At 48.5% G+C, this 25,748-nt stretch overlaps 3 protein-coding genes and 1 non-coding gene across 5 annotated transcripts in view; all 4 read left to right on the forward strand.

Annotated features, from left to right (window-relative positions):
• The window catches only part of Espl1 (extra spindle pole bodies like 1, separase), a 32,657-nt gene extending 22,388 nt beyond the window's left edge, over nt 1-10,269 (forward strand). For both annotated transcript variants that reach the window (XM_045152555.1, XM_045152554.1), the window contains exons 18-31: nt 1,035-2,014; nt 2,822-3,200; nt 3,290-3,451; nt 5,044-5,257; nt 5,344-5,534; nt 6,106-6,233; nt 6,355-6,477; nt 7,845-8,000; nt 8,076-8,246; nt 8,380-8,484; nt 8,620-8,735; nt 8,903-8,986; nt 9,129-9,293; nt 9,898-10,269. In XM_045152555.1, the coding sequence (XP_045008490.1) occupies nt 1,035-2,014; nt 2,822-3,200; nt 3,290-3,451; nt 5,044-5,257; nt 5,344-5,534; nt 6,106-6,233; nt 6,355-6,477; nt 7,845-8,000; nt 8,076-8,246; nt 8,380-8,484; nt 8,620-8,735; nt 8,903-8,986; nt 9,129-9,293; nt 9,898-10,105 (3,182 nt within the window). In that variant the 3' untranslated portion in view covers nt 10,106-10,269. The remainder of the gene's footprint in view (nt 1-1,034; nt 2,015-2,821; nt 3,201-3,289; nt 3,452-5,043; nt 5,258-5,343; nt 5,535-6,105; nt 6,234-6,354; nt 6,478-7,844; nt 8,001-8,075; nt 8,247-8,379; nt 8,485-8,619; nt 8,736-8,902; nt 8,987-9,128; nt 9,294-9,897) is intronic.
• LOC123461856 lies at nt 7,388-7,490 on the forward strand. Its single transcript, XR_006637920.1, has one exon. It is a non-coding gene; the product is annotated as a U6 spliceosomal RNA (small nuclear RNA).
• Nucleotides 10,270-12,476: 2,207 nt separating the features above from the next.
• Nucleotides 12,477-16,789, forward strand: Pfdn5 (prefoldin subunit 5). Its single transcript, XM_045153499.1, has 6 exons — nt 12,477-12,624; nt 12,805-12,907; nt 13,008-13,039; nt 13,614-13,688; nt 13,794-13,899; nt 16,578-16,789. The coding sequence occupies exons 1-6, from the start codon at nt 12,553-12,555 to the stop codon at nt 16,652-16,654; spliced, it is 465 nt and encodes a 154-aa protein (XP_045009434.1). The 5' UTR covers nt 12,477-12,552; the 3' UTR covers nt 16,655-16,789.
• A 133-nt stretch (nt 16,790-16,922) lies between these two features.
• Nucleotides 16,923-25,082, forward strand: Myg1 (MYG1 exonuclease). Its single transcript, XM_045153498.1, has 7 exons — nt 16,923-17,194; nt 17,298-17,410; nt 21,411-21,570; nt 24,056-24,208; nt 24,342-24,464; nt 24,545-24,726; nt 24,859-25,082. The coding sequence occupies exons 1-7, from the start codon at nt 16,979-16,981 to the stop codon at nt 25,046-25,048; spliced, it is 1,137 nt and encodes a 378-aa protein (XP_045009433.1). The 5' UTR covers nt 16,923-16,978; the 3' UTR covers nt 25,049-25,082.
• The last annotated feature ends 666 nt before the right edge of the window (nt 25,083-25,748 follow it).

Genomic DNA, 25,748 nt, shown 5'->3' on the forward strand with positions numbered 1-25,748 from the left:
GTGTTTGGAGCCAGGATCACAGGGCTATTTAAGGGCCAGGAAGAAGGATCTGGGCTTCCTGGTGTGGGCCTGTTCTTCTGAGCCATGCATGACTCTGAGTTGCAGGTGTGGGGCTTTGTGGACTGTTGATCCCTTTTTGAATGGAGGAAGAATGTTAGATTTCTTTTCTCTTAAAAACAAAAGAGCCAGGCATGGTGGTACACGCCTTTAATCCCAGCACTTGGGAGCAGAAGTAGGATTGCCATGAGCTTGAGGCCACCCTGAGACTCCATAGTGAATTCCAGGTCAGCCTGGGCTAGAGTGAGACCCTACCTCAACCCTGGCCTGCCCCCCCAAATAAGAAGAGGTCTGGAGGGATTGCTTAGTGGTTAAGATGCTTGCCTCAAAGCCAAAAGGCCCTGGTTCGATTCCTCAGGATCCACATTAGTCAAATGCACAAGGGGGCACATGTGTTTGGAGTTCATTTGCAGTGGCTGGGGGCCCTAGTGCACCCATTCTCTCTCTCTCTCTGTCAAATAAATTAATAAAAATAAAATATTTTTTAAAAAAAGAGTCAGGTGTGGTGGCGCACGCCTTTAATCCCAGCACTTGGTAGGCAGAGGTAGGAGGATCGCCATGAGTTTGAGGTCACCCTGACACCTCATAGTTAATTCCAGGTCAGCCTGGACCAGAGTGAGACCCTACCTTCAAAAAAAAAAAAAAGAAAAGAAAAGAAAAGAAAAAAGAAAAACCAAAAAGACCAACAAACCGTCAAGCCTTTAATACTAGCACTCAGGAGGCAGAGGTAGGATCGCTGTGAGTTAAAGGCCACCCTGAGCCTAGTGAATTCCAAGTCAATCTGGACTAGAGTGAGACACTACCTAGAAAAACTAAAATTAAAAAAAAAAAGACAGCTGCACTAATGTTATTGTATGTTACACAGTAACATGCAAGAACAACATGGACATTGAGGGGTTGATCCCTGAGGTAGGTAGCTCAGAAGGAACTTGATAACATTCCTGTTAAATTTGTGATTTTTATTCATCTCTCCCTAGAATTTGGTGGGGTGACTCAGAACCCAGGCTCTGTGAAGAAGGTCCACATGCAGAAGGGGAAGCCACAGACCCCTGTTGCCTGGGCGCCACCGCTCCCAGAGGAAGAGCCCTTCCTAAAAGGCCCTGCTCTGGAGCTTGTGGCAACTGTGCCCAAAGAGCCGGGCACACCTTCTACAAACTCCTCTCCAGTCCTGAAAACCAAGCCCCCACCCAACCCTGGCTTCCTGTCCCATTCACCCACCTGTGACTGCCCACTCTGTGCCAGCCCTGGCCTCTCAGCAGTCTGTCTGCGTTGGATGTTGGTCACAGCAGGGCTGAGGCTGGCCACGGGCCACAAGGCCCAAGGTCTAGATCTGCTGCAAGCGGTGTTGAAGGGCTGTCCTGCAGCCACCAAGCGCTTCACCCGGAAGCTCCAAGCTTCCCTGGAGCACAGAGCACCCCCCTCCTCGGTCTCCAGCCTCTTGGATGAGATCACGGCTCAGGTGTACACACAGCTGGCACTGGAGGGCCTGAGCCAACCATCAGACAAGAGCCTGGGGAAGGTCCTGGCATTAGGGCTGAAGTTCGTGGCATCACGGATACACAGTCTGGAGCCCTGGCGAGCCAGCCTGCTTTGGATCCAGGCTCTTACAAAGCTAGCTAGCTTCAGCTGCTGCCCTAGCCGACTTTTTGCAAGTACCTGGGGCTGGCAGCCACCATTAATAAAAAGCCCCCCAGTTTCAGAACCCTCGAAGACCCGGAGCCAAAAACGTCCTGGACGAGGGCGCCAGCAGGCAGCCTCTGCTCCCCCTCCCTTCCACAGTACCTCACAGAAAGATCCAGAAGGTGGAGAGCCACCCTGTACACCAAAGCCCCGAGGTCGGGCTTGGCCAGCTGGCCCTCGTGTTCCCTTCACCGTATTTGAAGAAGCCATTACCAAGAGCAAGCCTGAGGTGCCTGTGACACCCAGGGTGCAGAGGAGGGTTCAGACACGGCTCAAGGTGAGGTGGTGGTAGGGAGGAACTGGTCTTGGCATGTGGGGGTGGGCACTGGAAGAGGGTTTGACAGAACATTGTTCTTTTAGAGTAGCTCCCTATGGCCTATGGAAGTGTGATCTTTTGTCTACAGAACAGTACATCATCTTTAGCTATCTAGTTCTTTTCCCCTCTTTTTACAAATTTAATTTAGTTTTTTATTGGCAACTTCCATAATTATAAACAATATCCATGGTAATCCCTTCTCCCCCCCCCCACTTTCCCCTTTGAAACTCCACTCTCCATCATATCCCCTCCTCCTCTCAATCAGTCTCTTTTATTTTAATGTCATCATCTTTTCCTCCTATTATAATGGTCTTGTGTGGGTAGTGTCAGGCTTTTTCCCTTCTTTATCTTTTTTTTTTTTTTTGGTTTTTCGAGGTAGGGTCTCACTCTGGCTCAGGCTGACCTGGAATTCACTATGTAGTCTCAGGGTGGCCTCAAACTCACAGCAATCCTCCTACCTCTGCCTCCCGAGTGCTGGGATTAAAGGCGTGCGCCACCACGCCCGGCTTCTTTATCTTATTTATTTATTTATTTATTTTGGTTTTTCCAGGTAGGGTCTCACTCTGGCTCTTTATCTTCTGCTCCCTCCTCCTCTCTCTCCTTCCACATTGAAAACTATGGGGATTAAAAAATGGCAAATGCATTGTGGGAAGTCAGTTCTGAAGTCTTTCAAAGGCTTGGCTCCTGGTACCTCCACAGTGCCACCTGCTGCTAGAAGATGGTATTACCAAAAGTCTCTTGGCCCTTCTCCCTTTCCTTCTGTCTCAGGTGAACTTCAGCGATGACAGTGACTTGGAAGACCCTGTCTCAGCTGAAGTACAGCTTGTAGAAGAAACCAAGAGAGAGGGGACTGCTTCCCGGGGCCCAGGTCGGGGCCGAACTAGGAAGGGCTCTAGCTTGAAGGTGGATGCGGTGGTTGCCCCAGGTAGTACCCCTGGGCACCCCAACCTGAGCGGTAGGAGTCGTCAAGCCAAGAAAGTGGCACCAAGACATCGTGAAGAACAGAGTCCTCAGGCAGCCATTTGTGGCAAGGCCGGGCCAGGACCTGAGATCATGAGGACCATCCCTGAGGAGGAACCGACTGGCAACCAGATGGAGATGAGCTTTGAGACTCTCAGGGGCTCTGATGGGGAAGACTCATCCGCAGGTAAGCTTCTGCCACCTTTGAGGGCTAGATTATAGAAGAAAGGTGGAAGGAGGAGGAGGGAGAGTCATGAGAAGTCATTGTCTCCCCAGGTGAGAAAGCACCAGTTCCAGGCCCCAGTCTTGCTTTAGGAGAATGTGAGGTGTTGAGAAGGGACTCCAGCAAGAGAGAGCTGCCTGTCTTCTTCCCAGACAAGGAGACAGGCACAGTCCCTAGTCCTTGGCTACGACCCCTCTCAGTTTCTGTGCCTATTGGTGAGTTTGCTGAATACTTATAGGCTGAGTCACCTGGAGAGGGCTTAGGTTTCTTGAGCTCTGTGTCCTTTATTTAGGAGGGGGTGTGAGGTTTTATTTATGAGCGACAGACAGAAAGAGGCAGAGAGAGAGAAAGAGAGAGAGAATGAGCACGCCAGGATCTCCAGCCACTGCAAAGGAACTCCAGATCTGTGTGCCCCCTTATACATCTGGCTAACGTGGCTCCTGGGGAATTGAGCCTCAAACTGGGGTCCTTAAGCTTCACAGGCAAGCACTTAACCGCTAAGCCATCTCTCCAGCCCAGTTTTTTTGTCTTTTTTCAAAGTGGGTCTTACTATGTAGCCCAGGCTGACCTGGAACTCACTTTGTAGTCCCAGGCTGGATCCTCAAACTCACCAAGATCCTTCTACTTCTGTCTTCTGAAGGCTGACATTAAAGGCATGCTCCACCATGCCTGGCTGAACTGGGTTTTTTTTGTTTGTTTGTTTGCTTTGTTTTGCTTTTGTTTGTTTGTTTTTGGCTTTTCAAGGTAAGGCCTCAGTCTAGCCCAGGTTGACCTGGAATTCACTACATATTCTCAGGGTGGCCTTGAATGCACAGCGATCCTCATACCTCTGCCTCCCAAGTGCTGGGATTCGACCAGTCTGGCTGAGTTTTTATTTATTTTTTATTTTTTATTTTTTTTGGTTTTTCAAGGTAGGGTCTCACTCTGGTCCAGGCTGACCTGGAATTAACTCTGTAGTCTCAGGGTGGCCTCGAACTCATGGTGATCCTCCTACCTCTGCCTCCCGAGTGCTGGGATTAAAGGCGTGCACCACCACGCCTGGCTGAGTTTTTATTTTTTAAGATAAGGTTTTATGTAGCCCAGGCTGGCCTCTGGGATTACAGGCATGTAACACCACATGCATTGTGTGTGGGTTTTTTTTTTTTTTTTTGTTCGTCTTTTTTGCTTTTTGTCTTGAGACAAGGACCACTGTTACTCACCTGGCTTTGAACTAGCTACATAGCCCAGGATGACCTTGAACTTCTGATCTTCCTACCTCCGCTTCCCAAATACTAGAATTACAGGTGTATACCACTATGCCAGCTGTTCCTTTAGAGCTTTTTACTTAATTGTGGGTGGGTATTGTAGGGCCTCTTATCATTGCAAATAAATACTGTGTCTGGCTTATGTGGGTAGCTTGGGAATTGAACCTGAGCTGACAGACTTTGCAAGAAAATGCCTTTAGCTGCTGAGCCATCTTCCAGTCTTCCTTGTTGCTTTGTTGTTTTGAGATAGTCTCATTTTGTAGCCTGGGCTAGGCTAGGATTTGTGGCGGTACCCTTGTCTTCCAGTCTGTGGGTCTGCTACCTAGATACAGTAGTCTCTGAACCTGGTGGGATCTCAACACTTGTGTAAGGCACTTAACCTCTCAGGTTTTGTTCTCATAATTGGAACTTGGGGAGGATGGGTGGTGGGAGTTTGATGCCATTTGGCACATAGCACCCCTCTTGGCACATTATCTTTGTAAACAGTAGCTGCTGTTCTATGAAAGATGATTTAGAAGTACCTCAACTAAGAGCTAGCAATCATTTTGACTGTTTTCTTCCAGATCTTTCTAGCCTGGATTCCATCTCTGATTCACTGAGCATTGCTTTCCGTGGCATCAGTCACTGCCCTCCAAGTGGGCTCTATGCCCACCTCTGCCGCTTCCTGGCTTTGTGTCTGGGCCATCGGGACCCCTGTGCCACTGCCTTCTTTGTTGCTGAGTCTGTCTCCATCACGTGCCGTCACCAGCTGCTCACCCATCTGCACCGACAGCTCAGGTGAGCATTCACTGTCACTCATACTGGGCAAACTCAGGGAGAATCCGGACTTTAAAGAGAGGGATTCCTACTTTTGTTGTCTGCAGCAAGGTCCAGAAGCACCAAGGATCATCCGAACTGGCAGAGAAGCTGCAGGAGCTGAGCCTCCACGAGAAGCCTGGAGATGTCCCCCTGGCCCGCATCCAGCGCCTCTTTTCCTTCAGGGCTTCAGGATCTGGCCATTTCCCCCAGGCGGAGAAGGACAGTTTCCAGGAGCGCCTGGCTCTGATCCCCAGTGGTATGGTGGCAGGCTTCTGGCTGACTCCTGTCCTCTTACATACCTTCTTGCTGAGCAGCTAGGTAGAGAGCTTAGGGAGTTGATTTGTGCTCCCTTGTCATATCTTTTCCTTCCTCTCTCTGACAGTCTTGCTACATAGCCAGGCTGGCCTCAAACTAACATCCTCCTTCCTGGGATTACATGCATGTGTCACCACACCCTTCTTGTCATGTTTTTGAATCTATTAGCCATTTGTTTCTCACACTAGACGTACATAACCTGAATGAGGAAGTCTTTGAGTTAGGAGGAAATTCAGTGTCTTTCTTTAGTTGTGAGTTATCTGGAGCCATGTGACACTGAAATGAAACACGTGGATGATTTGAGAGCTTCACTCTCTGCAGGCTTCTGTTTGTTGAAGAATACCAAGACAGACCTGTTCCAGGGAGCTCTCAGGCAGGAGTGGGCACTTTGAGGTCCAGTGTCCAGGAACAATTTCTTGGAGTTGTCTTGAGTGATAGGTAGGAACTGCATATAGAGACAGGAACCTCCTAACAGCTGGCATGATCCTGGGTATGTCCTTTGTGTGTGTCAGGAGTGACTGTCTGTGTGTTGGCCCTGGCCACCCTCCAGCCTGGAACCATGGGCAACACTCTTCTGCTGACCCGACTGGAAAAGGACAGTCCCCCAGTTACTGTGAATATCCCCACTGCTCAGAATAAGGTAGGGCTCCTGGGCTAATGAGCAATCCTGGCCGGAAGTGGCACTTGGGGTTTGCATGCTATGGCTGGAGATGGTGAATACTAGGTAAATCCGGATCTTGTAATCCCATCGTCTCCCACAGTTCTCACTAAGTTCCTTGCTGAAAGAGTTTGATGCCATCCAAAAGGACCAGAAAGAGAACAGCAGTTGTACAGAGAAGCGAGCATGGTGGACAGGGCGGCTGGCACTGAATCAAAGGATGGAGGTATGTGCTCCTAGGGTGGGGTGGTTCAGAAATGCCCCAAGCTGGGGTCATTGCTTTCCCCAGCAGAAGTTCAATTAGTGCTACTTTAAGTGTTGTCTTGTAAGCCTCAAGAGAAAATTATGAGCAAGCCAGGAGTGGTGGCACACACCTTTAATCCCAGCACTTGAGAGGCAGAGGTAGGAGGATTACTATGAGTTCGAGGCCACCCTGAGACTCCATAGTGAATTCCAGGTCAGCCTGGGCTAGAGTAAGACCCTACCTCAAAAAAAAAAATAAAAATAAAAAAAAATTATGAGCTAGTACCAGGTAGTACTAGGTAGAGAGATTGCCTTGGATTTGGGACCAACATAGGCTGCATAGTGAGTTCCAGTGGCCTACACAGTGAGAATCTGTCTCAAAAGAAAATAATAATCACGGCTAGAGAGATGGCTTAGTGGTTAAGGCACTTACTTGCCTATGAAGCCTAAGGACCCAGGTTCAATTCCCCAGTACACATCTATGTAAGGCAGATGCACAAAGGGGGGCATGTGTCTGAAGTTCATTTGCAGTGGCTAGTGGCCCTAGTGTGTCCATTCTCTCTATATATGTGTCTCCTCCTCTCTCAAAATTAAAGGAAAAAAAGGCTATACTGGCCGGGCGTGGTGGCGCACGCCTTTAATCCCAGCACTTGGGAGGCAGAGGTAGGAGGATCTCTGTGAATTCGAGGTCACCCTGAGACTACATAGTGAATTCCAGGTCAGCCTGAGCCAGACTGAGATCCTACCTCAAAAAACCAAAAAAAAAAAAAAAAAGGCCATACTGAAGAAAAAGGATGTTTTCTCCACGTTAGTTGTCATTGCCCACCTGTTCATGTTTGGTGCAGTCTAGTGACACATAAGTGTTAACTCCGTCGCAGAAAATGAAAAAACATGTGCTCACTTCAGCAGCACATATACTAAAATTAGAACGATAGGAGATTAGCATGGTCCCTGCGCAAGAATGACACGCAAATTCGTGAAGCGTTCCATATTTTGTTTTGTTTTGTTTTTCGAGGTAGGGTCTCACTCTGGTCCAGGCTGACCTGGAATTAACTCTGTAGTCTCAGGGCGACCTTGAACTCATGGTGATCCTCCTACCTCTGCTTCCCAAGTGCTGGGGTTAAAGGCATGTGTCACCACGCCTGGCTGTGTTCCATATTTTTTAAAAAAGAAAAACAAACAAACAAAAAAAAGAAAATGAAAAAACATTCTACACCTTTTATGATTGGTGGAAAAACATGTAAGACATGCGCACAACACTGAGAGGCTCCTTTCCCCATCTCCAAAATGTTGGAGCCTGTGAGAAAAGCAGCTGCTTCCTGTCTGACAGCAGACTCTGTCCCACTCCAGGACCTCATCACCGCGCTAGAGGAGCAAGTGCTGGGCTGCTGGCGCGGGCTGCTGCTGCCCTCCGGAGGGGGACCTGGCCCTGCCCGGGAGGCCTCCCACCTACAGGAGTTGCTGCGGGAATGTGGCTGGGAATATCCTGACCCCGCTCTGCTGAAAGTGAGTTCAGGAAGCAGGGAGGGGGAAGTGTGTGGAAATGGGAGTTCTAGTGCCACTAACCACTGTTCCCTCCAGGTTATTCTCAGTAATGCCGGTACTCTCACCAGCCAGGACATTCAGACCCTGGCCTACGGGCTGTGCCCAACCCAGCCCGAGCGTGCCCAGGAGCTTCTGAATGAGGCAGTAGGTCGTGTGCAGAGCAATGTGGCCCCAAGCAGTAATCACCTAGTCTTGGTGTTAGACAAGGTAAGGAGCTTGGGATGCAGGAAGTCGTGTCCAGCAGTAATGAGCACTGGCTCATGCCCAGACCCTTCCATGTGGCTGGGAACAGTAATCTCAAAGTGTGGTTTTTTGTTTTTTTTTTGTTTTGTTTGCCCAGGACTTGCAAAAGCTGCCATGGGAGAGCATGCCCTGCCTCCGAGCACGACCTGTCACCCGGCTGCCCTCATTCCGCTTCCTACTCAACTACTGCATCATCAAAGAGGTGGGGCTCAGGGAGCGGGTCTGGTTGGTAGCTGTGAGACAACTAAAGAAAAAGAGGCAGAGTCTCGAGCAGATAAGACAGGAACTGGAAGTTGGACCTCCTGGAAAGTCTTAGTAATTACTGTCTTCTCCTCAGGCTGGGGCCTCATCAGTGTTGAGCCAAGGGGTGGACCCACGGAATACCTTCTATGTCTTGAACCCTCACAATAACCTTCTGAGTACAGAGGAGCGATTTCGAGACAACTTTAGCAGGTTAGGTGGATGAGGGCAGGAAATGGGGTGGGGAGGGTAGCGACACCATGCAGGGCCAGCGTGCCTTTGCTCCAGAATCATTGTTGCCACTCACTTCTGCCTTCTGTTGCCTCTGCCCTCTGCTCCCTGGTACCTGCCATGCACACACTCCTGCCTTCTCCCCGCAGTGAAGCTGGCTGGAAAGGGGTGATCGGGGAGGTGCCACGCCCTGAACAAGTGCAGGCGGCGCTGACGGAGCATGACTTATATATGTGAGTATTTAAGCTAGGGAACTGGTGAGGGCCAGTCTAGAACATGGTGTTATTGACAGGCTTTGGTATTTTAGAGCGTCTTGAAAGATGCAGGAGTCTGGTATCACTGAGTTAGTGCTTATCTCCCTTCCTTCTGTTTTAGCTATGCAGGGCATGGGGCTGGTGCCCGCTTCCTTGATGGGCAGGCTGTCCTACGGTTGAGCTGCCGGGCAGTGGCCCTACTGTTTGGCTGCAGCAGTGCAGCCTTGGCTGTGCATGGAAACCTGGAGGGAGCTGGCATTGTGCTCAAGTACATCATGGCTGGCTGGTGAGGCTCAAGGGGGATCTGTCCTAGAGCACAGGACTGTTCTCAGGTTCTGAACCCTGAACCCTTCCTCCTATGTCCCCTTTCCTCTCCTGGCTCCTTCCCTAGAATTACGGGCCCAGAGTTCCTCACTGGTTCAAGCTTCCTCATTCATTTGCTACCACTGCCACTGTAGCAGACAGTTTCGGGTTCACTGAGATAAACTTCCAGACCAGGCACAGTTACAGAGCAAGGGACTTATTAAAGCTTACAGATCAGGGGAAGTTCCATGATGGCAGAAGAAGCTGGCCTGTCTTCAGAGGCCCAAGCAGAGAGAGAAGTACAAGCCAAAAGCCAAAAAGCCCACACAGCACACTTCTGGAACTCCAGCTAGGCACACTTTGCATATCTTTAGATTGAAATCTGAAACCCACCACCACACCTAAAGATCCACCCAGTGTTACTGCATCCAGCCAGCTGCAGATGCAAACTACAAACAAACAACTGAATATATTGGGGGACATCTATTTTATTCAAACCACCACAGCCACCAATCTTTTTTTTTTTTTTTTTTTGCAATGTATTTCTGGTGTAGAACCCTTACTTTGTGTTTCTTGTGTCTGCCCAGCCCCTTGTTTCTAGGTAATCTCTGGGATGTGACTGACCGTGACATTGATCGGTACACAGAAGCTCTGTTGCAGGGCTGGCTTGGGGCAGGCCCAGGAGCCCCCCTTCTCCATTATGTCAGCCAGGCCCGCCAGGCTCCCCGACTCAAATATCTTATTGGAGCTGCACCTGTAGCCTATGGCTTGCCTGTTTCCCTGAAAACACCTTGAAGCTGTCTTCTATAATAGAAACCATGTGACTGACTGTTATACCTCCAAACTTAGAGTTAACTTAATATTTAGGTAAAATATTTTAAAATGATTTTCCCCAGTGTTTTGTATGAAACAATGCCTTTTAATTTAATGTTAATATAATAAAGATATATCAAACCTCATCTTGTGTATTTCATCTAGGGACATCTCAAAACAAGACAGCCCTTCACACATACCTCCCACTGTGTAATTCTAAGTAGACGGGAACAGCTTTTAGGAGTTCAATGCTAGACATAGCTAGGTCTGGGCTGACAGCTAAAGCCATCAAAATGCTCAAAGTATGGTCCTGGAGAGGTGGCTCATTCGATAAGGCAATTGGCTGCAAAACCTAAAACCTGAATTCAATTCCCCAGTGCCTACATAAAGCCAGATGCAGAAAGTGGCACATGTATCTGCAGTTTCTTTGCAGCAGCTAGAGGCTCCTATTCTCTCTTTGTCTTTCTCTCTCTCTCTTTTGCTCTGCTTGCAAAATAATTAAAAAAAAAAAAAAAAGAGCTGGAGAGATGGCTTAGCAGTTAAGGTCCTTGCCTGCAAAGCCAAAGGACCCAAGTTCAACTCCCCAGGACCCACATAAGCCAGCTGCATAAGCCAGCACATGCATCTGGAATTCTTTTGCAGCGGCTTGAGGCCCTGACGCACCGTTCTGTCTCTGTGCCTCTTCCTCCCTCTCTTTCTCAAATAAAAAATGAATTTTAAAATAAATTGCTCAAAGTGAAGATGGGTGTGGTGGTGTACACCTTTAACCCCAGCACTCAGGAGGCTGAAGTAGGATTGCTGGAGTTCTGAAACCAGTTTGAGGCTATAGAATGGCCTAGAGTGAGAACCTGCCTCAAAAACAAACTGCTCAAAATGGGCTGGGATTATGGCTCAGCAACTAAAGGCACTTGCTTGCATAGTCAGCTGACCCCTGTTTGATTCCCGAGCAATCCACTAAGCCAGATGCAAAAGGTGACACATGTATGTGGAGTTTCCAGAGGCCTGGATCCACCCATGTTTATTCTAATTTAATTTATTTTTGGGGGTTTTCGAGGTAGGGTCTCATTCTAGCACAGGCTAACCTGAAATTCACTATGTAGTCTTAGGGTGACCTCAAACTCACAGCGATCCACTCACCTCTGTCTCCTGAGTGCTGGGATTAAAGGCATGCGCCACCATGCCCTCTAGATTTTTGTGTGTGAGAGAAAGAAAGAATGGGCATGCCAGGGGCTCTTTCAGCCACTGCAAATGAATTCCTGATGCATGTTCCACCTTGTGCATCTGGCTTACCTGGCTACTGGGGAGTCAAACTTGGGTCCTCAACCGCTAAGCCATCCAGCATTTTTTTTCAGCTTTTTAAAAATTTTTTATTAGCATTTTCCATGATTATAAAAAAAATCCCATATTAATTCCCTCCCTCCCCCCTCCACTTTCCCCTCCGTCCAGCATTTTTGTTTGTTTGTTTGTTTTCCCTGAGGTAGGGTCTCACTCTAGTCCTGGCTGACCTGGAATTCATTATGTAGTATCAGGGTGGCCTCAAACTCATGGTGATCTACCTTTGCCTCCTGAGTGCTGGGATTAAAGGCATGTGCCACCACTCCTGGCTCCAGCATTATTTTTATTATAACTTATTTGCAAGGAAAGAAAAGGTGTGACAGGACCTCTTGCTATTGCAAAAGAACTGATGCATATGCCACTTTGTCCATCTGGCTTTACATGGGTAATTGATATTGGACCTACTCGTCATGGTTTGCAATCAAGCCCCATTAACTGTGGAGCCCTCTTTCTAGCAGCTGGCTCACGTGGGTCCTGGGGAATTGAACCGGGGTCCTTAGGCTTAATAGGCAAGAAGAGCCTTACCCACTAAGCCATCTTTCCATCCCTTACATGTGTTTTTTGTCACTGCAATTAAACTGATAACTTCTGGCAAACGCCTATCCTAACACTTACAAACACCTCTCAAGTCTAGCACTAACACCTCTGAATTAATCTTGTGTTGTATTTGGTAAACAGCGGTGCCTCCACTTCATCTGCCCAAAGCACCGTTTCCACCGGGTTGATGGTACTCTACGTCCAAAGAATACAGGCTCCCTCGGCCTGTCAGTTGCCAGGTCTGCACCACCCACGTGGAGTAGCATACGTCGCTTTGCATGCGGCGGTTGTGTCCGGAGGGCTTTTAAGAGCTTTAAGTTCCTTGAGGACGTAAGTCCTATTTCCTACAACTTTACCGCGCAAAACCTGGGATACTTTGTGAAAAGAATGCGCTGTCACGTTCTCCAGTCTCCAGCTCGACTCCACCTTCCTTGACCACGGGTCATAGAGATGCCCAGCGCAGCGCGGCCTCCTGGCGGGACCATAGAGGTGCTCCGAGGGTGGCTAGAGTGTCGCCTGCGTAGCCGGCTTCCTCTTCTGAAGTCGTCCTCCCCAACATGGCGCAGTCGATTAACATCACCGAGCTGAGCCTGCCACAGCTAGAAATGCTCAAGAACCAGCTGGACCAGGTGGGGACGGGCGCCCTTCTCACACTCCACGTCCCCGCGCGCCCCTTTCCTGGCTCGTTCGCGAGGCTTCCTTTCCCAGAGAAACCCCTACCCGGTCCCGGGACCCGCCCCCTCGGCGGCCGTACCCTTCTCTTCCCCCCCATTCACTGACCCTTTCCCCCCTCGCCCCCGCCTCTGTAGGAAGTGGAGTTCTTGTCCACGTCCATTGCGCAGCTCAAGGTGGTGCAGACCAAGTATGTGGAAGCCAAGGACTGTCTGAATGTGCTGAACAAGAGCAACGAGGGTATGGGGTAGGCGGGTGCGGGCGTCCTGCCGGAGCCTTTTCTGTTTTCTCCTGGGAGAGGGCGGCCTTCCCCAGCTGTTTGTTCTCGTTACTTTTACAGGGAAAGAATTACTGGTCCCTCTGACGAGTTCTGTATCCTTTCCACAGAAACTGCCTTCTTCCCCAAAGGGAACAGAGCTTTGATTGCTAAGGAGTCCCTCATGATTTTAAGGATGCTCCTAAACACACTTCATAACTCTTTTTTGAAATTAATTTTTAAAAATATTTTGAGAGACAGAGAATGGGCGCACCAGGGCCTTCAGCTGCTGCAAACGAACTCCAGATGCATGCGCCATCTTGTGCTTCTGGTCTACATGGGTACTGGGGAATCGAACCCAGTTCATAGGCAAGTGCTTTAACCGCTAAGCCATTTTTTCAAGACCCTACCTGGGGGGAGGGGGGGGAAGCCGGGCATGGTGGCACACGCCTTTAATCCCAGCACTTGGGAGGCAACGGTAGAAGGATAGCCATGAGTTTGAGGCCACCCTAGGACTACGTAGTTAATTCCAGGAGTCAGCCTGGATTAGAGCGGAGCCCTACCTTGAAAAACCAAAAATTAAAATAAAATAAAATAACGAGGGTCTTAGGAGACCTGTGAATTCTGGTTAGCTGACAAGGGAATCATGGCTCCTGCTGGGCTAGTTTTCTCTTAATCCTGACTTCTCAGATGTATGTCCCTGGGAGGCTCCATGACGTAGAACATGTGCTCATTGATGTGGGAACTGGCTACTATGTGGAAAAGGTGAGTAGGAGGAAGTGTGCGGGTGCCCTCTGAGAAGGGAAGGGGAGTGTAAGGGAAAAGCTGCGATGTAGGGTGGGGTCTCCTTTTATTGTCTTCTGTGTGCAGACAGCTGAGGATGCTAAGGACTTCTTCAAAAGGAAGATAGACTTTCTCACCAAGCAAATGGAGAAAATCCAGCCAGCTCTGCAGGAGAAGCATGCTATGAAACAAGGTAAACTCTGCCCAGGGCACCTCTTGACCCTTTCTACTTCCATGGTTTTCATGGGAGATACCAACACACATCTTCACCCAAATGGGGCTCAGATGGTAGACCCAAAGTACATTTCCATCAATACAAATTTGATGAGCCAGTGAGTTTATTGGGGTCACTTGTAGAGCAGGAAGAGGGGTTATTTATAGGAATGTGGAACCCCCAAAGCAGCCATGTTTATGGGGCTCCTTATGTCAAGATTATCCTCAGATGCTCCTCCCTTGACCTCAGGATGAGGTTTTACTTACAGAGCAGCCACACCACCAGGAAGTCTCATCCCACCCTGAATGTCAACTTCCCCAGAGCATGGTGACTCCAAACAAACCACTTAGATGAAGCTCACTGTTTCTTGATCTTTTACCCTCTGTGTACTCTGTCTCCCCCTGAGGCCACACATCCTCATGCAGTTACTGTATACAGCTGGCACAGGGGGCCTGAGATCTCAGGTCCCTCCCTGTGCCTTCTCTAGTGAGTTGTCCTAACTGCTTTTGATAAAAGGTGTCATTGCAGAGGAATTTTGCCATACAACAGTGGTAAAGAACATGACAGTAGCATGTGTCTTTAATTCCAGCACTGAGGAGGCTAAGGCAGGATTGCCATGAGTTCCATACCAGTGAGGGCTATATACCAAGACCCTGTCAAAAAGGCGGGGCATGAGTCAGGAGTGGTGACACATGTCTTTAATCCTAGCACTCAGGAAGCCAAAGTAGAAGGATTGCTGTGAGTTCAAGGCCAGCTGAGACTACACTGAATACCAGGTCAGCCTGGGCTAGAGCAAGACCCTCAAAAAATAAAAACTAGGATTCTTGTAGGTCTGGAGATACAGCTCAGTGGCTTAGTGCTTGCTCAGTGTGCACAAAGTCCTGGGTTTAATCTCCAGTGCTACAAATAAATAAATAACTAATTCATGTACCAAATAACTACTCACCTATTAGTGTGTGATCTAGATTTGCATAGTGGAACACACCTTCACCACTCAGGCTACTGAGGCAGGAGGACTGCAGGTTCAAGGCCAGTCTAGGCTATGTAATATAGCAAAACCCTGTCTCACAAATTTGGGGATAGGAGCCGGGTGTGGTGGCGCACGCCTTTAATCCCAGCACTCGGGAGGCAGAGGTAGGAGGATCGCTGTGAGTTGGAGACCACCCTGAGACTACATAATGAATTCCAGGTCAGGCTGAGCTACAACGAGATCCCACCTCAACAAAAAAAAAAAAAAAAGGATTGTAGGGCTGGAGAGATGGCTTAGTGATTAAGGTACTTGCTTGCAAAGCCTAAGGACCTAGGTTCAGTTCTCCTGGTCCCATTTAAGCCAGATGTACAAGGTTGTACATTCTTCTGGAGTGAGTTTGTGGTGGCTAGAAGCCCTGGTGTGCCCATTCTCTCTCTTTCTGTCTCTCTCTCCCTCTCTCTCCCTCCCCCTCCCTCCCTCCCTCCCTCCCTCCCTCCCCCCCCCTTCTCTCTCTCTCTCGCCCTCTCTGTCTCAAATGAAAATGATTTTTTTTGTTTGTTGGTTTGTATTGTCTTATTTTTCAAGGTAGGGTTTCACTCTAGCTGACGCTGACCTGGAATTCACTAGGTAGTCTCAGGGTGGCCTCACTCACAGCAATCCTCCTACCTCCGCCTCCCAAGTGCTGGGATTAAAGATGTGTACCATCACGCCTAGCTGAAAATAAAATATTTTTTTAAATGGCTTGTAGCTGGGCATGGTGGTGCATGCCTTTAATCCCAACAATCGGGAGGCAGAGGTAGGAGGATCACTTGTAAATTCAAGGCCACCCTGAGACTACGTCCAGGTCAGCTTGGGCTACAGCAAGACCTTAACCTTGAAATCAAAACAAAACAAACAAAAAAAAGAAGATTGTAATATGAACCATAGAGAAGCATTTGTTTGTCTTTGCTGTCATGATTTGTTAGTCTCCAAATTCTGGGAGTTAGAAATATTTGTAGACTCCTGGGTGTTTGAGCAATTGAAGGGGAAGTAGATTTTGTGAAGCTCCTGTTAATGTGCATGTCGTGAGGTGCACATGAATGAACATATGGGATGGAAGTGTGCTAAGTAAACACTAGCAGTTACAACATCGGGCTTACCTTGGAGTGAACACCCAGGAGTAGTTTTAAAAGAAACTAATGCTGATTGTTTAATTGTGCTAAGGATTGAATTCAGGGCCTCATATACTGAACAAACCATGTACCATTTATCTTTACTCAGTCCCCCAAATGTTTTCCACATTGCAGTTTTCTGGTTATGGCTTACATTATGTTCATTTTATGTCCCAGTAGTTAACATAGTGACTGACTTTTTTTTTTTTTTTTTTTTTTTTTTTTTTTGGTTTTTCGAGGTAGGGTCTCACTGTAGTCAAGGCTGACCTGGAACTCACTCTAGTCTCAGGGTGGTAGGAGGAACGCTGTGAGTTCAAGGCCAACCTGAGACTACAGAGTGAATTTCAGGACAGCGTTGGCTACAGTGAGACCCTCACAAACACACACAAACAACAAAATTTGTGTATTTAGCCTCCACAGTGGATCACTTGTTAAGTTTACCAAACCATAGTTGGTTGTCTACCTGCAGCTGTTCTTAACTGGATTCTCCGGTTGAACTTCTGACCAAGATGTGCTTCTTGCTTTTTCCCCCGTAGCTGTCATGGAGATGATGAGCCAGAAGATCCAGCAGCTCACAGCCCTGGGGGCACCTCAGGCTACTGCCAAGGCCTGAGTGTGTGGCATAAATACGGCAGCAGGACCCTGTTTCAAGGGGCCTAGGACTGTGGGCATGGTGGCCTCCCCGTGTTGGGCAAAGGGTTGATCTTGTGTTTAGTGCTAATAAATGTGCCAGCTGGGCAAATAATGATCTTTTCTTCCATTAAAATAGACTGTTGGTGAACTGGGAGGGAGTAGGTTCTAACCGGTTCTAAGGAACTATTAAGCTCCCCTGAGTTGTAAACTCCTCGCGTTGTCATGGGAACAGCCAGCGACGGAAGTGGCCTTGCAGGCGCTTCCTCTTCCGGGTTGGCGCTCGCGCCGCCTCGTGGGGTGCTGCATGGGTCACCGCTTCCTGCGCGGTGCCTTTACACTGCTGTGGCCTCGGTCTCCTCCCCAAAGCCTGTATCGCATGCAAGGTTCAGAATCCGTCCGGCCCCCCAAAAGACCCCGCAGCGACCCCATGGCACCGCCCCGGATCGGGACACACAACGGCACCTTCCACTGCGACGAGGCGCTCGCGTGCGCGCTGCTCCGCCTCTTGCCGGAATACCGGGTACGCTACGACTGTCCCCGTGGGAGGTCGGGCGGCCCGAGCCACACCCGCTGTGACTCTCCACCCCTGCCTGGCCGCTGCCTCACCTCCCGTGTCCCTACAGGATGCAGAGATTGTGCGGACTCGGGACCCCGAAAAACTGGCTTCGTGTGATGTCGTGGTGGATGTGGGTGGGGAGTACGACCCTCAGAGACACCGATACGATCATCACCAGAGGTGAGCTCTCTGTTCACCTTGCTTGACCCTAATTTTCCCCCGTGTTCCAGTTCCGCCATGCGCTGCCAAAATCCATGTCAACGAAGGGAACTGACTCCAAGGTTCCCTAGGTCTGCAGCCTTGTGTCCTTCCTGCTCCCTGCCTGCTGCTTACCCAGTAGTCCTGAACTGGGAACTCCATGGGCTCCCAGTCACTTCCTCAGCCCCTCCTGCCTTGCCTTAGTTAGTTTACCATTGTCCCAACTGATACCCATCTGGGATTAATCAATTCGCCTGCACTGGCCTCAGACTGCTGGGGTTGAGGCAGTTCATGTGTGTGTAGTGTTTACTTCCCTTACACTCTTACGCTGGGAAATCTTACTCAAGGATCGCCTGTTATCCGTAGTACCACTGCAAAACTCCTTGTTCACCAACTCAATGAGTGTTCCTCTCTCTTCTGAAAAGGAAGTGAGCATTTCTCAGACACATAATTGCTCCTTTCAATTTAGGAAAATGTGTTCCCTTTTACTGGTTAATCCTCTTCGCTCTTCCTATGTATGGCCTTTCAGTGGGACTGCACACCGCACTTCTGCCACCAGTACGCCGCCTACCTCTGTCCCAAGTGCTGGGATTAAAGGTATATGCCACCATGCCCAATAACTTTTGTTTTCTTTTTTCTTTCCTGTCCTGACCTGAAATGGCTTAGCAATTAAGGCACTTGCCTGAGAAGCCTATGGTCCTAGCTTTGATTCCCAGTACCCACGTGACCAGGTGCACAAGGTGGCACACTTGTCTGGAGTTCATTTGCAATGGCTAGAGGCCCTGGCATGCCCATTCTCTCTCTATCTGCCTCTTCCCCTCTCTCTTCCTCCCACTCTCTCTCTCTCAAATAAATGAACATGTTAAAAATATAATCACAGTCGGGCGTGGTGGCCTTTATTTGTTGTTATTATTATTATTTTTTTTTTTACTTTCTTGGTTTTTCAAGGTAGGTTCTCACTCTAGGCTGACCTGGAATTCACTATATATATATATGCCTCAAGGTGGCCTAGAACTCACTGCGATGTTTCTACCTCTGCCACCCGAGTGCTGGGATTAAAGATGTGTACCACCATGCCCTGCTCAGCCACCAGCGTTGATGTTTTTTCTTTGTTTCTGCCTAAAAACTGATCAAACATCTTCTGTCTTGAAAACAGGCAAAAGAGTGGTAGTTGATAATTGACTGTCAAATTGAAAGAACCTAGAATTGGGCTGGAGAGATGGTTTAGCGGTTAAGCGCTTGCCTGTGAAGCCTAAGGACCCCGGTTCGAGGCTTGAATCCCCAGGACCCACATTAGTCAGATGCACAAGGGGACACGGGCGTCTGGAGTTTATTTGCAGTGGCTGGAAGCCCTGGCGCGCCTGTTCTCTCTCTCACTTTCTGTCGCTATCAAATAAATAAACAACAAAAGAAAAAAAGAGAGAGAGAGAAAAGAACCTAGAATGGCCAGTGAAGGTTTATGTAGATCAGATTTTTCGGGGTCCCGAGTCCGCACAATCTCTGCATCCTGTAGGGACACGGGAGGTGCCATCTGTGAGGCGTTATCTTGATTAGAGTAAGCAAAGGTAGGAGGACTGAAGTCCTGGACTATATACAAAGGTGAAAAGGGGTTCAGTAGCAACATTCATCTGTCTGCTTTCTGACTGTGCTGAATGTGACCACTTCTTCAAGCTCCAGCTTAACCTGAGTTTTGCCAGGTGTGTTTTGGTTTTTCGTGGCAGGGTTTCACTCTGGCCCAGGCTGACCATGCCCAACTTGTCAGGTATTTGGTCTCAGCAACAATAACTAACACACCTTACTCACTATTAAAAATAAACTGAAGGATGGGCTGGAAAGATGGCTTAGCAGTTAAGTGCTTGCCTTTGAAGCCTAAGGACCCTGGTTGGAGACTCAATTCCGATTCACCAGGACCCACGTAAGCCTGATGCACAAGAGGGCGCAGTTCGTTTGTAGTGGCTAGAGCCCCTGGAGTGCCCGTTCTGTCTACATATATATATATCTGTCGCTCTGAAATAAGTAAAAATGAACAAAAAATAAATAAACTGAAGGAGGACTGGAGAAATGGCTTAGTGGTTAAGGCGTTTGCCTGCAAAGCCAAAGGACCTCTCTCCAATTCCCCAGGACCCACACAAGCCATATGCACAAGATGGGACTTGTGTCTAGAGTTCATTTGCAGGGACTGAAGGCCCTGGCACACCCATTCTCTATCTGCCTGTCTCTCTCCCTTCCTCCCCACCCTCTCAAATAAATAAACAAATAAGCAAACAAACTGAGGGAGCCAGGTGTGGTGGTGCATGGTTTTAATCCCAGCACTCCGGAGGCAGAGGTAGGATTGCTGTAAATTCAAGGCTACCCTGAGACTACATAATGAATTCCAGGTCAGCCTGAGCTAGAGTGAGACCTTACCCTGGAAAACCAAAAAATAAACAAACTGAGGGTTTGGGGAATGTTTATTTTAAGGATCTATTTCTCTTTTTTGTTTTTGTTTGTGTGTAAATCTTTTATAAATAGTAGATGAAATAGTTAACAAATAAACCAGAGCTGGAGAGATGACAGTTAAGACACTTGCCTGCAAAGCCCAATAACTCAGGTTTGATTCCTTAGTACCCATGTAAAGCCAGATGCACAAAGGGTCACATGCATCTGGAGCTCCTTTGCAGTGGCTGGAGGGCCCATTCTCTCTTTTACTTACCTCTCTGCTTGCAAATAAAATTTATTTTTTCTCGCAAGGTAGGGTGTTACTCTAGTTCAGGCTGTCCTGCAGTTCAGTATGTAGTCTCAGGGTGGCCTTGAACTCTTGGAGATCTTCCTACCTCTGCCTCCCAAGTGCTGGGATTGAAGTTGTGTGTCACCATGCCCGGCTAGCAAATAAGTTAAAAAAAAAAGAAAAGAAAAGAAACAGGTGTACATACCTTTAATCCTAGCACTCCTGAGGTGAGGTAGGGGGATCTCCATGAGTTCAAGGCCAACTGGAGCTAGTATGAGAACTTTTGGGATTTGGTGAGGGTTGTGGGCAGAGGAAATGGCTCAGCAGTTAAAGCAGCCCTGTAAAGCTGGATGGGCATTTATGTGTGTGTGTGTGTGTGTGTGTGTGTGTTTGTGTGTATGCATGTGCGCGTGCACACATACACACACATGTCAAGGCCTCTTGCCTCTATAATTGATAGCAGATACTTGCGCCACTGTTGAGTCTGGCTTTTGTGGGTGGCTTGGGAATTGATCCCCAGGGCCAGTAGAAGGATCGCCATGAGTTCAAGGCTACCCTGAAACTACATAGTGAATTCCAGGTTGGCCTGGGCTACAGTGAGACCCTGCCTCACTAAAAAAAATAATAATAAAGAGCCGGGCGTGGTGGCGCACGCCTTTAATCCCAACACTCGGGAGGCAGAGGTAGGAGGATTGCCGTGAGTTTGAGGCCACCCTGAGACACCATCGTGAATTCCAGGTCAGCCTGGGCTAGAGTGAGACCCTACCTCAAAAAAAAAAAAATAATAATAATAATAAAATAAAAAAATAGTACATAGCAAGTATAAGGCTAGCCTGGACTACATGTGACTCTGTATTGACAAACAAGTAAAAATATAAAAGAGGATGTGCCTAGTTTATTTGCAACTACTGCTCTACTTTAGGTAAGGGACTTGAGCACCTGTCCTTGTTGGTATTCGTGGGGGTCCTAGGATTGATGCCCCCACAGATGTTGGGGGGGTCAGCTGTAATTGCTCTGTTGGTTGTGTAGATGAACCTAAAGGAAGGATGGGATCTCAGGTTTACTCCTTGACGTAAAACAAAACATAGCATATAGCAGTCTACACATTGTTGAATGGACGCAGGAATGCAGGCTTCCAGCCAAGGTCCACGCTGGCCCTGAGGCAAAGCTAAAGCTTTCCTGAATAGGCTCCTTCTCCCCACTGCTGCAGCGTTCCCCATCCTGCCCCCTCCCCCCACACACTGGGCTGACTGGCCCCACTGCTGTGCTCCTCAGGACTTTTGCAGAAACTATGAGCTCCCTGTGCCCTGGGAAACCGTGGCAGACCAAGCTGAGCAGTGCGGGACTCGTCTATCTGCACTTCGGGCACAAGCTCCTGGCCTACTTGCTGGGCACTAGTGAAGAAGATAGCGTGGTGGGCACCATCTATGACAAGGTGGGGGACCTGAGGACAAAACTGTCCTATGCATGAATCTTTCCCAGGCTGGCTGGGAGAGACAATCACACACACTGGACTGGGCCTCAGATCAGAGTCTCCGGCTTAAGGGGTCCCTACAGTCGCCTTCCCCATTAGACATCTCTGACCTGCATCGAGGGTGAGAGGGAGGTTACTTAATATATGAGAAAGGGTTTGGATATTTTGAGACAGACTGGCTATATTGCCCAGGCTGGCCTTGAACTAAGAGTTGAGACTAAAGGCATGCATGACTCCATGATTCTGGGGAAAAGCTTTGAAAGCAGCATTTCTTTTTATTTTATTTTTTTAATATTTATTTGAGGGAGAGAGGAAGAGGCAGATAGAGAGAATGGTTGTTCCAGGGCCTCCAGTCACCTTGTGCATCTGGGTTACATGGGTACTGGGGAATGGAACCTGGGTCCCTAGCCCCTCACAGGCAAGCGCCTTCACCACTGCAATCTCTACAGTACCCCCCCTTTTTTTTTTTTTTTTTGAGATAGGGTCTCACTCTAACCCAGGTTGACCTGGTACTTTTACCTTTTTTTTTAATTTATTTTTTGCAGGCAGAGGTGGGATTGCCTTGAGTTTGAGGCCACCCGGAGACTACATAGTGAATTCCAGGTCAGCCTGAGCTAGCATGATACCCTACTTCAAAAAAACAAAAACAAACAAAAAAGCAATGTTTCCCCACCACCACCCAAAAAAAAAAAAAAAAAGGCTGTTCAGTAGGTTTGCATAAATCGAGGAGGCTGCTTATATATACGTGGCAGCACTGCCTCAAAGGCTCTGAGTACCCTGACTGAGAGTATGTCTCAGGCATCACTGTAAAGCACTAGGGACATGGGCGTCAGTAAGCTCTGGAAAGGGACTGTGGCAGAAATGTCTTTTGGTTGGGCATGTCAGACCAAACAATAACAGGGACACCCTACTCCTGTTCCGTAAACAAGTCAAACCTAAGCGTCACACAATCCCCAGCTCTGCAAACAGCAAGCCTGAGATGGAATCAGCAGTTTCACAGGTAGACTTCAGGCCTCTGGCCTCTTGACATAGCAGCAGTATGTGCCAGAAGGAAAGAATTTTTTCATTTTTTATTTTTTTGGTTTTTCAGGTAGGGTCTCACTCTAGGCCAGGTTGACCTGGATGTGTGGTCTCAGGCTGGCCTTGAACTCACAGCGATCCTCCCACCTCTATCTCCCAAGTGCTGAGGATTAAAGGTGTGCACCACAACGCCTGGCTAGGAAGGAACTTTTTTTTTTTAATTTTTATTTTCATTTATTTATTAGAGACAGAGTGGGAGGAGAAAGAGGGAGAATAGACACACCAGGACCTCTAGCCACTGCAAATGAACTCCATATGCATGTTCCACCATGTGCATCTGGAAAATCAAACCTGAGTCCTTAGGCTTCACAGGCATGTGCTTTAACCACTAAACCATCTCTCCAGCCCAGGAAAGAACTTTAAATGAGCTCAACTAAGAGTTTTGGAGACACCTAATTTTTAGACAGCCTGGGTCAATTTTCACTTCTACTGTTGAAGGGTTTGCTAAACATCTAAGTTTAAGCCAGTATTAACTGAGCTTCAAGGCTGTGATCCTGACCAAGAGGTGCTGGGCAAAAGGGAGTTATTGTCTCATTTTTCCCTCAGGTAGTGCTCTTTTGATCTGCTCTGTTTCTGACCTGGGCCAGTTCACCCCTCCTGAGGCAACTTGGTGGCCCCCCACTCCTGGGAGGTCATAATAATGAAGCCAGACTTAATGCAGCCACCCATTTGGCATAGCCCACTACAGCCCGGACTTTCTAGACTCAAGTGATTCTCCTGCCTCAACATCCTGAGTAGTTGAGACTATAGGCATGTATGTGTGTATGACTTCTCTCCACGGGTAGTGCTTTTGCCCCTTATCACAAGTATTACTGATGCTGAGGCCCATTTGTAGAGCAGTTTTGTTAAAACACCAACATTCTGTATTGATTCATATGTTGCACCTACTGAAGTCACATGGCATGCTTCTTTGAGACAAAAAAAGGCCACGTCATTGCTCTTGATGTCTGATACCTAACAGTCCCACTTAACCAGTCAGACGCTCAGCACCAATTAACTTACTGAACAGTCTGCTTTGCCCACCTACAGATCTGCCCTCTGTCAGCCCTCAAGACCCACTTCCTGCAAGCCCCTCCATGAGCGGAGACCCTTGTTCATAAGTGCAGTATCTCCCTCTACACATAGGCTGCCCTTAGCTTTGGGCAGAAGCCTAAAAAGGTTGGGTGGCCTGGATTTAGTCCCAACACTTAGCACTCTGGCCTTGAGAAAGCTGCTGTATTCTCCAGTTCTCCCTTTTCATCAGTGGTGAGACCTTCCTAGGGTTCTCTGGAGGATTAAGTGAAATGTGTGTTTACATATTTATGGAACCTAGCTGACTTACACAACGGTAAGTATCCTCAAGAGCTTCTTCCTGCTGCTGCCTTAGATGTACGAGAACTTCGTGGAGGAGGTAGATGCAGTGGACAATGGGATCTCCCAGTGGGAGGAGGGGGAACCTCGTTATGCCCTGACCACGACACTGAGTGCCCGGGTTGCTCGGCTTAATCCTACCTGGAACCAGCCCAACCAAGACACTGAGGTAAGGAGAGCCCCAGGTTTGAGTCCGAGACCTGTAAGCCCCTCGGAGGCTGAAGTAAAGATGCTCTTACCTCACTAGCCCCCGCAAAGTAAGCTTTAGGCCCACACCATGGTTCTGGTTTCTCCCTTCCCAGGCAGGGTTTAAGCGTGCAATGGCTCTGGTTCAAGAGGAGTTTCTGCAGAGACTGGACTTCTACCAGCACAGCTGGCTGCCGGCTCGGGCCTTGGTGGAAGAGGCCCTGGCCCAGCGGTTCCAGGTACAGTCTTGGAAGGTGGCCTGGGGAACAGTAATGGCTGGCAGGCACCTATTTACATGGAGATCCTACTTCCATTTCAGGTGGACCCAAGCGGAGAGATAGTGGAACTGGCAAAAGGTGGATGCCCTTGGAAGGAACATCTCTACCACCTGGAGTCTGTGTTGTCCCCACCTGTAGCTATCACTTTTGTTATCTATACTGACCAGGCTGGTCAGTGGCGAGTCCAGTGTGTGCCCAAGGAGCCCCACTCATTCCAAAGCCGGTAAGATCCCACAGAACCACCCTGCCCACCTTCAGATCTGTTTCAGCTCTATTAAGAGTGGCTGCCATCCTCTGTCAGTTCCTCAGGCCTCCAATTTGCGCCTACCAATTCCCTCTTTCTGTTTACTTGTAGGCTGCCCCTACCAGAGCCATGGCGGGGTCTTCGGGATGAGGCCCTGGACCAGGTCAGTGGGATCCCTGGTGGTATTTTTGTCCATGCCAGTGGCTTTATTGGAGGGCACCGCACTCGAGAGGGTGCCCTGAGCATGGCCCGGGCCACTCTTGCCCAGCGACTGACACCTATCTCCCTTGCAAATCCCTAACTCTAATAAAACTTCTTCCATTTTTTTAAAACAATGTTTATTTTAATATTTATTTGTAAGGAGAGAAAGAGGGGTGTGCCAGGCCTCTAGTCATTGTAAATGAACTCTAGATGCATGCACTACTTTGTGCATCTGGCTTTACATGGGTACTGGGGAACTGAACTAAGGTCATTAGGCTTTGCAGGCAAGCTCTTTAACCACTGAGCCCCAGCCCAACTTCATTTATTGACCCAGTGGCTTACTCTATGACATCGTGGGAACCTGCAACAGCTTACCTGCAAGACACTGTGCTAAGTATTTTTCTTACCACTTTCAGCTTTGCTTTCCAAATCATTTGAAGGCCATGCAATTCCCATGGCTAACTTGAACCAAGTTTATGACCATACCAGAAAGTAACAGTAGACTCTTGAGAACTTTTTTTTCTCCAAGGTAGGGTTTCGCTCTAGGCCAGGCTGACCTGGAATTCACTATGTAGTCTCAGGGTGGCCTTGAATTCATGGTGATCCTCCTACCTCTGTCTCCCCAGAGCTGGGATTAAAGGCGTGTGCCACCACGCCCAGCTATCTTGAGAACTTTTTTGAAGGATCTAGAAGGGGAATGCAGCTACTTTTATACCCTTGACTGAAGACCCATCCTCCTCTTTTTGGGGAAGGTTGTCCTCTTTGACATGCAGTTCAGAGCGAAGATCATACGTGGAGCG

This window comes from Jaculus jaculus, chromosome 6 (assembly GCF_020740685.1).
Source record: "Jaculus jaculus isolate mJacJac1 chromosome 6, mJacJac1.mat.Y.cur, whole genome shotgun sequence".
In the NCBI taxonomy this organism is placed as follows: domain Eukaryota; kingdom Metazoa; phylum Chordata; class Mammalia; order Rodentia; family Dipodidae; genus Jaculus; species Jaculus jaculus.

Bases quoted from the DNA above. Each gene is read 5' to 3' on its own strand.
- Pfdn5 (XM_045153499.1), top strand. From the start codon at position 12,553: ATGGCGCAGTCGATTAACATCACCGAGCTGAGCCTGCCACAGCTAGAA. The intron at 12,908-13,007 runs GTATGGGGTAGG...TTACTTTTACAG, and splicing joins GCTGAACAAGAGCAACGAGG to GGAAAGAATTACTGGTCCCT. The intron at 13,040-13,613 runs GTATCCTTTCCA...CTGACTTCTCAG, and splicing joins TGGTCCCTCTGACGAGTTCT to ATGTATGTCCCTGGGAGGCT.
- Myg1 (XM_045153498.1), top strand. From the start codon at position 16,979: ATGGGTCACCGCTTCCTGCGCGGTGCCTTTACACTGCTGTGGCCTCGG. The intron at 17,411-21,410 runs GTGAGCTCTCTG...TGTGCTCCTCAG, and splicing joins CGATACGATCATCACCAGAG to GACTTTTGCAGAAACTATGA. The intron at 21,571-24,055 runs GTGGGGGACCTG...CTGCTGCCTTAG, and splicing joins TGGGCACCATCTATGACAAG to ATGTACGAGAACTTCGTGGA.